Source organism: Podarcis pityusensis (assembly GCF_964106645.2).
Source record: "Podarcis pityusensis genome assembly, chromosome: 6".
In the NCBI taxonomy this organism is placed as follows: Eukaryota; Metazoa; Chordata; class Lepidosauria; order Squamata; family Lacertidae; genus Podarcis; species Podarcis pityusensis.
The window spans coordinates 92287372-92300513 of NC_138030.1; the positions used below are offsets into that span (position 1 = coordinate 92287372).

Sequence of the window (13142 nt, forward strand, 5' to 3'; positions counted from 1 at the left end):
CTGAGCCTGGCTCTGGCTGGGGAGGGCGGGGTATAAATAAAATTTATTATTATTATTATTATTACTACTACTACTACTACTAGGGTAGGGACGACTAGCCTTTTCCTTTAAAGGGGGTAATCTGTTGGGGGCCACATAACGCAGTGAGCAGAATCACAGCTGATGATGGGTGGAGCCAGAGACATAAACATTCTGGCGGAACTAATCCAGACTAAAGGCATACCCTCCAACATTTCTCTGATGAAAATAAGGAAGTCCCATTCCATAATGAAAATGTTATTCTTTATACCCCACACATCTTACTGGGTTACCCCCAACTGCTCTGGGCAGCTTCCAACATATAGAAAAACATAATAAAACATTTTTTTAAAAATCCTTCCCTTTACAGAAGGCATGGCTAAACTTGGCCCTCCAGATGTTTTGGGACTACAATTCCCATCATCCCTGACCACTGGTCCTGTTAGCTAGGGATGATGGGAGTTGTAGTCCCAAAACATATGGAGGGCCAAGTTTGGCCATGCCTGCTTTACAGGATTGCCTTCAGATGGCTCAGGGGTCAGATAACGCCATACCCTACAATATTTCTCCAGTGAAATTTCTGGCATCAAATCAGAAACCAGGATGGCTTCTCTAAATCAGGGAGGTCCCTGGAAAATAAGGACACCTGGAGGGTCTGCTTCAAGTTTCACCATGGCTACTTCAAATCAGAATTCTCAGTCCTAAACAGGTCTGCTCAGAAGAAAGCCACACAGCCTTTGATGTGAAAGTAATTCCTTTCCGGCTTAGTGCAATTCTGTGCACACTTACTTGGGAGTAAACCCCACTGAACCCAGTAGAACTTACTTCTGAGGATTGCACTCATAAACGTATAGCAGAAACCTACAAGTAGGTTGCCAGAAAACCGGGTGGGTGGGAGCAAGACTGGTTTCCTTAGTCAGACACTCTGGAAAGAAACCAGTGTGGTATAATGGTTAGAGTGTTGGACTGTTACTTATGACCTGGGAGAGCAGGGTTCAAATCCGCACTCAGCCACAAAGCTCACTGGGTGACCTTGGGCCGGTCAGCGTCTCTTAGCTTAACCTGCCTCAGAGGGTTGTTGAGAGGATGAAATGGGCATGAGGAGAACCATGTACACATCAAGGAGCTCCTTGGAAGATAAACATGGGATATAAATGTAATAAAATTAATGTATATAATAAAGTAAGTAAGTAATTTTTTTTTTAATTCCCCAAATAGAATGCTTCTTCTTCCAATCCTTCTGAAACAACATAGAAACAGGAAATAATGGGGGACTTAGGAACCTGTGCATTTCATGTGGAACCATATACTGTATGAAGTGACCGTACTCAGCAACAGAGTAGAGCAGATTTGGGAACTTTGTAATGGTAATTGTTATGTACTGAGTTGAATAGGATCCAAAATGCAGCAGTCTGATTGGTCCTAGAACAATAGGATCCAGAATGCAGCAGTCTGATTGGTCCGCAGGAGCCACCCAATCCAGCTCCAGGTGGAAGCGAATCCGCAACCTGATCGGCCTACAGGAGAAACCCGGAATTAGCCAATCACGTGGGGCCCATTGTGTAAATAATGTATATAAAGCAGACAGTTTGGGGGAACTTCCATTCCTCGCTACTATGAGCTGAATAAAGGGCATGAAATCCACACTCGACTCTGAGTATATTTCAGTAATGGTCACTAGATAGACCTTTGAGGTTGGTCATATTTGATTCTTGGCTATTGGGCAAGTGTCCCACTTGCAACCACCAGGGCCACCCAAAGGGATTTTGCTACCTGAGAGAGAACAGCAAGTGGCTGTCCTCTCCTCTCACCAAGGTGCACCATACTCAAAGCTGACCAAGTTATTTTGGCACCTGAGGCAAAAAATAAAAAATCCCACACTGTTGATCAGTGAAATATACTTGGAGTCCTATTCTTCTAGGATTCAGCTCAGTACATAACAATCAGTAAGAAATAAATGACCATTTGCTGCTTTTTCATGGCACCCTGAGGCAACTGCCTCACTCTGCCTAATCATAGGGCCAGCCCTGATGTCCGTTTGCTGTCCTTCGCTCCAAAAAGTGACCAAAAGGAGCAGATCCACTTTGCCTGCCCTGCCTATGGCTGTTGACCACCAATGTCCTCTAGCAGCTTCTATGGCCAAGCAGGACAGTTCTTGTTGAATATAATGGACAGAGTTATGGTATTGTTCAGAGGCCAGTGGGGAAGTACTTCAGTCTCCTCGGACTCTCAAGTGAACATTAGCTTTGTTATAAAACAGAAGCATTTCGGAGCACAGCTGGTGAAGAGGCCAGTCCTGAAACTCGTTCACTCAAACGTCTGTGTTCTCAGGGCCAAAACAAGAATGATGAGCGGCTCTCTCAAAATAATTGCTTCCAGATAGGCCGTGCGCTTCAAACATGCTTATTGCTCTAGCCATTGTTTTGTGTTTAATGTTCCAGCAAATGTTCGGGTCGTGTATTGCATTTTTATGCCAGCAATCAGGCTGTATTTCTCCCCGTTATCTTTAGCTTTTGCCTTGTTCATATGATTTGTCCTCTCGTGTACCTGAGCTGACATATAAATTGCTTACCCTTCTCAGTTTCCTGTTGCCTGGAAAATGTCCTGTCACTATAAAAACAAAGGTTTTTTTAATCTACCGGTTTTGCACAAAAGAGCAGTCAGTAATAATAATGATAATAAATGTGTGTATCACTCTAAGCCAGGACGTCTGTTGAAGGGAGGGAGGCAGGAATTTGTGTGCTTGCACTTTTGTTTTTTTTAATCTACCAGAGTTGTACAAAAGAGCAGACAAAAAATAAAAATAGAAAAATGTGTGTGCTGCTCCAAGCCAGACAAAGATTTGGAATTACTCTCATGAAAGCCTGCCACTTCCTTTCCTCCCTTTTCCGATACCTGAAGGGAGTATTTTGATTCTTAGTACAGCTATTTTCTGCAAGAGCATATCTGTGCAAGAGAGTTTTTAAAAATAATAATAAAAACACCACAAACATGCTTTTAGCAACAAAGACAAAAAAGAAGTATTATTCATTAATGACATATGGATAATGGTTATCGCAACTTGCCCCAGATATATCACCCTGTTCTATAATCCTTTCCTCTTTCTTTAATATTTCAAGGAAGTTTTAATTTTGGTTTTTAGATCAATAATCAGACATACCAGAGATTTAATTGAAAGCTTTAAAATATATATAATCAAGTTCAAGAAGATAGGTTTTAGTCATTCAGTCTTTCAGTACCTACAAATCAGACTTTGATTTTTAGAAATATTTGTAGAACTTTTAAAGAACACTTTATAAGGCAAGCCACCACATAAAGTAGTGTTTTAAATGGTAAAAAAGGCAGCTGTTGGATCCAAAGAAAACTAAAAATAACTATCAAGGATATGTATTTAGTATAACCATCTTTCTGGTTGGAAATGTATTCTGTTGTGCCAAATGAACATTTGTAAAAAATGTGTTTTATACTGTGTTGTTTTGTTGCAGTGATAGGCCATTTCTAAATTGTGGCCACGGGCTTTAAGTACAACAATGCTCTGAGTCCATCTGTTTGTTTATATATTTATAAACACATTCATTTATATATTTGTTTATATGCTTATATTGTTAATATCCTGCCAATCCTCCGTCATGGATGGAAATGAACATATATATATATATATATCTATATACATATACACATACATAATTTTATTTGTATGCCGTCTTCCATAGTTCAAACCATGATCAAGGTGGTTTACAACACGAAAAAAGTACACAATTACAAATATAAGAAAAGTAGTAGTAGTTGTTGTTTAGTCATTTAGTCATGTCCAACTCTTTGTGACCCCATGGACCAGAGAATGCCAGGCACTCCTGTCTTCCACTGCCTCCCGCAGTTTGGTTAAACTCATGTTGGTAGCTTCGAGAACACTGTCCAACCATCTCGTCCTCTGTCGTCCCCTTCTCCTTGTGCCCTCCATCTTTCCCAACATCAGGGTCTTTTCCAGGGAGTCTTCTCTTCTCATGAGGTGGCCAAAGTATTGGAGCCTCAGCTTCACGATCTGTCCTTCCAGTGAGCACTCAGGGCTGATTTCCTTCAGAATGGAGAGGTTTGATCTTCTTGCAGTCCATGGGACTCTCAAGAGTCTCCTCCAGCACCATAATTGAAAAAGCATCAATTCTTCGGCGATCAGCCTTCTTTATGGTCCAGCTCTCATTTCCATACATCACTACTGGGGAAACCATAGCTTTAACTATACGGACCTTTGTTGGCAAGGTGATGTCTCTGCTTTTTAAGATGCTGTCTAGGTTTGTCATTGCTTTTCTCCCAAGAAGCAGGCGTCTTTTAATTTCGTGACTGCTGTCACCATCTGCAGTGATCAAGGAGCCCAAGAAAGTAAAATCTCTCACTGCCACCATTTCTTCCATGGTCTCCATGGACAAAGACAAAGAAAAGTAGCAATAAACAACAAATAAAAACACCAGATATTATAAAACCAAACCGAACCATTTCCACATAAATCATAATAAGACACCCCCCCCCCAGCAATAACAGCAACAACCCTCTCCCACAAAACCCCTCAGGCCTAAGCATGAATGAACCCCGGAACGTTCCTTTCCAGCACCAACATTCCTTTCCGGGGTCACTTTACACCAATGCACCAGCTCCGCGCGGGGGACAGGAAGAAGCGTGGGGTCACCGCCGGAACTCTAGGCCTCAAAGCCCGCGACTGAGTTCGAGGAATCATAGACTCATAGTCTGATAGAATTATCCCCGCTCTCTTCCCAATAAGAGGATAATACTTCCCCGGCGTGGAACCGGCGCAGCGGTATAAAGTGACCCCGGGAAGGGAAATGTTGAGGCTGGAAAGGAACGTTCCGGGGGTTCATTCGGAGTTAATTCAAAAGCGTCCAAAAGCTCTTTCCGTCGCCGCGCCGTATCTCTACGTGCTCCTGGCCCGCGCGTGCGCGGTGGCTGGGTGCCTCACCTGGGCGTCCGCGTGAGACGCACGCGCGGGGGTGGCTGGGCGTGGCTCCGGCCGTTGGGCGCGAGCGGGAGTGGGCGGGGCCTGGCTCTGAGGCGGGAGGAGGATGGACTGACTGAGGCGGCTGAGGCGCTGAGGCGGCGGCGGCCGGGCGGGTCATGGCCTCCTTGTTCCCGGCCAACGGGGCGGCGGGCGAGTGGGGAGGCGGCGGCGGCGGCGGCGACGACCCCAGCTCGGCGGACGAGGGTGAGGGCGGCCGGGCGGCGGCGGCGGCGGCGGGGCTGAGGGAGTCCCCGGTCTCCGACTCCGGGAGCCGCTCGTCGTCGCCTCCGCCGATGGAGCAGTTCGAGCGGGCGGCGCAGCGGGTGCCGGCGCTGGCGGGGTCGGCCAGCCGGGAGCAGCTGCTCTACCTGTACGCCAGGTACAAGCAGGTGAGGCTCCGCTCGGGCCCGGCCTTCCTTCGCCCTCCTTCCCCACCCACTGCCTCTCATAGAACCGCCCAGGGACACCCGGGGGTCATCTAGTCCAACCCCGCCCTCGAATCTTTTTGCCCAGTGTGGGGCTCTCGAACCCACCACCCGGAGAGGAGGAGGAGCCCCTCACGCTCTTTGCCCTTCCCGTGTGTTCAGAGGAGAGGTACGCTGCCCCTGAGCGTGGAGGTTCCGCTTATTATTATTTTTATTTACAGTGGTACCTCGGGTTACATACGCTTCAGGTAACACACTCCGCTAACCCAGAAATAGTGCTTCAGGTTAAGAACAGAAATCGTGCTCCAGCGGTGCGGCAGCAGCGGGAGACCCCATTATCTAAAGTGGTGCTTCAGGTTAAGAACAGTTTCAGGTTAAGAACGGACCTCCGGAACAAATTAAGTACTTAACCCAAGGTACCACTGTATGTATTATGATTTTCATTTTTATACACTTCAATCATTCTATGATTGTTTTAACATTTCAAAACTTGACTTTCCTTCCCCCTCTTTCTGCACTTCCTTAAATTTATTGTTAAAATATTTTCTGCATACCCAAATGAACTGAATCCCCCCATTTATTCATCTCACCTCCGTAATGTAGATGGCGGTTCCACTTTGGCTTCTGCCACCGGCGAAACGGCGTCATAGACGTCTTTGAAAATGCCTTATTCTCCTGTTAACGGTGCTTCTTCGAATGTGTTGCTTTATGTTCTGCAAATAATGTTTTATTCTGGATTGTTTGATGTTTTAATGAAGGGTGTAAACTGCTTAGAGACTTTATTAATTTTTTGCTTAAAAACAGAACGTGGTATACAAATGAAGATAGGGTCGTCATCATCACCATCATCTCCGTGGGTTGACCTGTTAGATAGGACAGCCTTGCGAAGCCAGTGTGGCCAAGCTGTCAGGCTGCAGTCTTAATTGAGAGTTTCATAGGGCGGGTGTGTGGGTGTGTGTAGCATCGACCTTATCCTGTGGTTTGTCATGGTTAGAACTATAAACTTATAGTTTATAGTTGCTAATAAAAGCAAGCCGGGAAGGGCTGGGCGATGGGCTCTGCGGGGTGGTGAATGCTTCCCTCTGTGAGGGAACATTCCCAGATCCGCTGAAAGAGGCGGTCATTAAACCGCTTCTTAAAAAACCATCTTTAGACCTGGCCAGTATGGCCAACTATCGCCCAGTCTCAAATCTTCCATTCTTGGGCAAGGTGATTGAGCGTGTGGTTGCTGAACAACTCCAGGCACGCCTGGAGGATGCGGACCATTTGGATCCCTTCCAGTCGGGATTCAGGCCTCATCATGGGACTGAAACTGCCTTGGTCGCGCTGGTTGATTATCTCCGGCGAGCTAGGGACAACGGTGAGAGTTGTTTCCTAGTTCTGCTGGATCTCTCAGCGGCCTTTGATACCATCGACCATAACATCCTTCTGGACCGTCTTGAGGGGCTGGGAGCTGGGGGCACTGTCATACAGTGGTTTCGCTCCTTCCTCCTGGGCCGTGTTCAGAAAGTGGTGGTGGGGGATGAGTGTTCAGACCCCTGGGCCCTCACTTGTGGGGTGCCTCAGGGTTCCGTCCTCTCCCCCATACTTTGTAACATCTATACGAAGCCGCTGGGAGAGATCAGGGGGTTTGGACAGGGTGTCCATCAGTATGCAGATGATACCCAGCTCTACCTCTCTTTCAAATCAGAACCAGTGAAGGCGGTGAAGGTCCTGTGTGAGTGCCTGGAGGCGGTTGGAGGATGGATGGCGGCTAATGGATTGAGGTTGAATCCTTACAAGACAGAAGTACTGTTTTTGGGGGACAGGGGGCGGGCTGGTGTGGAGGACTCCCTGGTCCTGAATAGGGTAACTGTGCCCCTGAAGGACCAGGTGCGCAGCCTGGGAGTCATTTTGGACTCACAGCTGTCCATGGAGGCGCAGGTCAATTCTGTATCCAGGGCAGCTGTCTACCAACTCCACCTGGTACGCAGGCTGAGACCCTACCTGCCCGCGGACTGTCTCGCCAGAGTGGTGCATGCTCTAGTTATGTCCCGCTTGGACTACTGCAATGCGCTCTACGTAGGCTACGTAGGCTACCTTTGAAGGTGACTCGGAAACTACAACTAATCCAGAATGCGGCAGCTAGACTGGTGACTGGGGGCGGCCGCCGAGACCACATAACACCGGTCTTGAAAGACCTACATTGGCTCCCAGTACGTTTCCGAGCACAATTCAAAGTGCTGGTGTTGACCTTTAAAGCCCTAAATGGCTTCGGCCCAGTATACCTGAAGGAGCGTCTCCACCCCCATCGTTCTGCCCGGACGCTGAGGTCCAGCGCCGAGGGCCTTCTGGTGGTTCCCTCATTGCGAGAAGCAAAGCTACAGGGAACCAGGCAGAGGGCCTTCTCGGTAGTGGCGCCCACCCTGTGGAACGCCCTCCCATCAGATGTCAAAGCAATAAATAACTACCTGACATTCAGAAGACATCTTAAGGCAGCCCTGTTCAGGGAAGTTTTTAATCTGTGATATTTTAGTGTATTTTTGGTTTCTATGGAAGCTGCCCAGAGTGGCTGGGGAAACCCAGCCAGATGGGTGGGGTACAAATAATAAATTATTATTGTTATTATTATGACTAACTATCTTAGCCTGTGCTTGCACTACCCACCCCATTATTATTTTTCTCACTGCAGCCTATTTAGCCACTCTAAAGTGCGTAGCACTTTCTGGAGAAAGGAAGGAAAGATTGCAAGCTACCCACCAATGAAGGTGCAGGGGAAGAAGAGGGAGAAAGAGTTAAATAGGAAGAATGTGCATTCAGTTCAGATACATGTTTTAAGGCTTATGGTGCAGTCCTCGCCCCCAGGTATGCACGTGGTGTATCTTCCCACTTCCTGGCTGAGTTGGCCTTCAGCTGATGTAAGTTGCTTACCCCATTGTATCTGCTGGCAGAAGAAAAGCCCTGCTGGTGGAAGTTACACTGGTGTAAAATGGCCAAAGAAGAGAGTGGTAGGATAAAGAAAGTTGTGCTGCATCCCATCTCCCTTCATTTACTGGTCTTGTTCACAGAGTTTGGTGTAACTTACAATTGCATTTTTTGGTGGTGTAACTAAAATTCACCTTGTGGGAGTCAGTGGAAGGCAGAAAGTGGAGGTTTACGCTGCTCCTGCCCCAGCCACAAGCAGTTCAGTGTAGCTTAGTTTATCCAGGAAAAAGACCAGTATATCTTATCTGCCTGGTTTGGATTGCTCTGTTATTTTCAGCAGGGGATGAGGTAGTCAATGAACTTACACCACACACAGTATATTGCATCAAATGCAATATGCAGGACAATGCCTAATCACACCCACTCCATCAGAGCCAGTCCACAGAGATCTCTCTAGGTATGGATTTAAATCCCAATTTAAATTATGTTGTCACAACCACTGTTCTTCTAAGCACAACCCACACAGGAGGGAAGAAAAAGAAGAAACATAACAGATAATTCACGTAGCTGCTTGGACAAGATGTCTGTAGAGAGTGCACAGACTCCCTGGGATAAAGGTTCAAGAGCCATTCAGGAAGAAAATACTCTTCCTAAACAGGCCAGAACATCCAACAAGAGCAGCCTCCAGTGACTCACTCCATAGTGCAGAGGGCCAGAAAACACAAGTGGTAATTCATGCCCCATGAATATAGCCCCATCTATCTCTTGCATGCATGCCAAAGTAACTTAAAAATGTCAGTAACAAAAGAAAAGTTGCTCCTGGGATTCAACCCCACAAGACGCTTCTACTTACACACAGCCACAGCACCAGACAGGAATCATCCACACATATGGGAAATCTGTCTCTCTCCTCTGTCCCCCATCAGAGAGCAGAGGAGCTGCAAGAGGAGCTGTAACTTAGTGGAACATTTTACTTGCATAAGTTTCCAAGTTCAAATCCAAGATACAACCCCTTAACTTGCACATGAGACGATCAGAATGAGTGCTGCAAGGAGCCATGTTGTTGTTGTCGTTTAGTCGTGTCCGACTCTTCGTGACCCCCTGGACCAGAGCACGCCAGGCACTCCTATCTTCCACTGCCTCACACAGTTTGGTCAATCTCATGCTGGTAGCTTTGAGAACACTGTCCAACCATCTCGTCCTCTGTCGTCCCCTTCTCCTTGTGCCCTCCATCTTTTCCAACATCAGGGGCTTTTCCAGGGAGTCTTCTCTTCTCATGAGGTGGCCAAAGTATTGGAGCCTCAGCTTCAGGATCTGTCCTTCCAGTGAGCACTCAGGGCTGATTTCCTTCAGAATGGATAGGGTTGATCTTCTTGCAGTCCATGGGACTCTCAAGAGTCTCCTCCAGCACCATAATTCAAAAGCATCAATTCTTCAGCGATCAGCCTTCTTTATGTTCCAGCTCTCACATAGTTTGGCCCATGTGTGGGCTAACCCAGCCTTCCCTAACCTGGTACCCTCCAGGTGTTTTGGATCACAACTCCATCACCCCAACCATTGACCACACTGCTGGGAGTTGTAGTCCAAAACATCTGAAGGTACTGAGCTGGGCAAGGCTGGGCTAACCCAACCCTTTTGCCCCACCCCTCTTCCTGATAACCTACATGACCAATCCATTCTCCACTGCTATTTTGTCTGATAGGCTGGGCCCTGTCCAGTAGTATCCCAGGAGGCCTCATTGCCTAGCCTCCTCCTTATCATACTCCCCATTTTTGCCTTATATGCCTTTACCATGGCACCCATCCCACTTGGGTACCCTGAGAGGCCTGCTTCCTTACAGTACAGGGTACCTGAGTGAGCAGAGGAAGGGGCAGTGCCCTTAAGCCCATGAAGTTTTCTGCTTGCGTCCTCGCAATACTATGGCTAGCTGATTGTTTTGGGCAGAATATATTTGGGGAAGGGATTGCTATATATTGGTTCCCAGCAACAAATCATGTAATGCTGTCAGCACCTTTAATTGATTGGTGTCTGGCATGGAGGAGATCCTAAAAAGACACAAGTGCAGTGTTGCTGTGGTCACCCTAGCATGGCTGTTGGAACTTGGACAGTGCCTTGACTGATAGCAAGGTAGCATGTAGCATGTGGGACCAGCTCCAGGTTAGGGACACCTCCTGTTGCATAACTGTCACGGAGCTTGCAAGAGTACAGAAACCTGCATGGAGCAAGTAGGTTGTTAACCCAGAGGGACAGCCAGGAGCATCCTAGGCATTGCTGCTGGTCATGAGGAAAGTCTCCCTCTTAGCCTGCAATGAATAAGCTGTGGGATAAAACCTGTACCTGTGGAAGAGAGGCCTCTGGAGAACAAAGTGACAGACAGAGTAGCAGTAGCAAGTGATAGGCAGGAACTGGAGTGCACTGTTCTTGAACTGCTGCGTGCATAGTAAGTGTTTGTGAGGAGGTAAGACCATCTATCTGAGTATTCAGCCAGGGCTTGTGCCTCAGCTGTGCTTCCCCTTCTCCATGGTGAGAGTATCAGGGAAAGAAACTTCTGGCAGTTCCCTCACTGTGAGAAGTGAGGTTACAGGGAACCAGGCAAAGGGCCTTCTCAGGAGTCATGCTTGCCCTGTGGAACGCCCTGCTGTCAGATGTCAAGAAATAAAGAACTGTCTGAATTTTAGAAAGCATCTGAAGGCATTCCTGTGTTGGGAAGTTTTTAATGTTTGATACTTTGCTGTGGTTTTATAATTTGTTGGAAGCTGCCCAGAGTGGCTGGAGCAACCCAGTCAGATGGGTGGCATATAAGTAAATCATCATCATCATTATGATTATTACGCTGCGCTGACTGTGAGAATACACTGGTGTCCACAGCATTTGTGTGATTACAATCTATGCAGCAAAAAAGTGCTCTCTTTGAAGAAAGTGTTGCATTTTATCTGGTACGAAAGTTAGCAGTTTTGCCTGAAAATGCAGTATTTCTACAACACAGTGTGGCTCTGAATGAAGAAATCTGTTCATATGCAGCAATGGACTGTGCTTTCCAGGCACAATAAACCCAAAGCCTGTTGGTAAACGGTGTGATACCCTGTTTTAGATTTTTGCCTCTTTGCACAGTGTGGAGATGTGGGGAGGGGGGAAAAACATTGAAAATAAATGTCCAAAGCCAGCCCAACTGTGATGGGAAGCAGTGAAGCCTAGAAATGAATGAAGTGCCCGTGAGCACTTGCCAGCTTTGTTAGACTGCCTCTTACTATTTTATACATTGTTCCTTGTGGCTATAGGCAGAATTTTAAGTCCATAGGTGTAATCATTGGGTCATTCCACACCAAATCACCATGGTGCCATGTGCTCTCACGACTCAGATTTTCTTCACCTATGAGATAAGCTCAAAATAATATTTTAAGATTTTTTTGGTCCAAAATTGGGCTCAGGAGAAGTTTTTGAAAATTTTGATTTTCGTGCAATTTAGGCTAATGGAATTTCTGCGTCAGTGTAGAAAAAACCTCCTGTTTCGCTTATTTTCCAACCGATTGGGCTTATTTTGGTATCAGAATAAAGCTAATTGTGGTCTCTTTCAAAATAAGGTATAAAAATGGTATTAAGTGCCACAGAAAAGGGTCACTGACCATTCAAAGTAAATTTTTGTCTTTTTATTCCTGGTAGGTTCAATAAGCCATAGCACGCAAATCACAATTAACACATGTTTCATACTTTTGTTGTAGAATGGGCTAACCATGTACTTGTTATGTTTTAAAAATAAGGAGGGTGTTTTTTGCAGTTATAAAGTAAATTGATTTTGAAGTAAATTTTTTACAATTTTTATTGATTTATTTTTGTACAGGTTTAAGGGCTCCTTGAGCCTGAAATAACTCACACATTCATGAGAATAGTTAAAATTGTACCCTTTTATGTTACAATGTCATCTGATATATTTTTAGTTAGTTGTTGTTGTTTAGTCGTTTAGTCGTGTCCGACTCTTCGTGACCCCATGGACCAGAGCACGCCAGGCACTTCTGTCTTCCACTGCCTCCCGCAGTTTAGTCAAACTCATGCTGGTAGCTTCAAGAACACTATCCAGCCATCTCGTCCTCTGTCGTCCCCTTCTCCTTGTGCCCTCCATCTTTCCCAACATCAGGGTCTTCTCCAGGGAGTCTTCTCATGAGGTGGCCAAAGTATTGGAGTCTCAGCTTCAGCATCTGTCCTTCCAGTGAGCACTCAGAGCTGATTTCCTTAAGAATGGAGAGGTTTGATCTTCTTGCAGTCCATGGGACTCTCAAGAGTCTCCTCCAGCACCATAATTCAAAAGCATCAATTCTTCGGCGATCAGCCTTCTTTATGGTCCAGCTCTCACTTCCATACATCACTACTGGGAAAACCATAGCTTTAACTATACGAACCTTTAGTTAGTTAGATATAGTTTTATTGATTATTTGATAAAAACAAAATACGTCTCAGAGCCCTTGTTCATTTTATTGTGTAAAACACTCCTGCAATGATATGACCCCCTTTTGTAAGTATGAAAAAAATTAAATTCCTCATTTCCTGCCTCTGAGGTTGCAGGTCTAAGCACACTTAATAAGAAGGGAGCCCCATCTAACACAATGAGGCTTATTGCTGAGCAAATTTTAGGATAGCACTGCACATCTGAGGTTCACAGGACTTTTCTAGCCTCGGTAGGTGGCATGAATAACTTGTTAATCAAGTAGTCACTCCCTTCCCATTAAATTGTGTTGTCCAGCCTCAGATTTGTAGAATACGCTTAACATTTGTTCTTTGTCAGAATGATTGTG

At 46.0% G+C, this 13142-nt stretch overlaps 1 protein-coding gene across 1 annotated transcript in view; it reads left to right on the forward strand.

The window, feature by feature from the left end:
- Positions 1 to 5091: 5091 nt before the first annotated feature.
- ACBD6 (acyl-CoA binding domain containing 6) overlaps positions 5092 to 13142 on the forward strand; it is a 99484-nt gene continuing 91433 nt past the window's right edge. Inside the window, exon 1 of the mRNA XM_081012310.1 lies at positions 5092 to 5415. Within this exon, the coding sequence (XP_080868436.1) occupies positions 5143 to 5415 (273 nt within the window). The 5' untranslated portion in view covers positions 5092 to 5142. The remainder of the gene's footprint in view (positions 5416 to 13142) is intronic.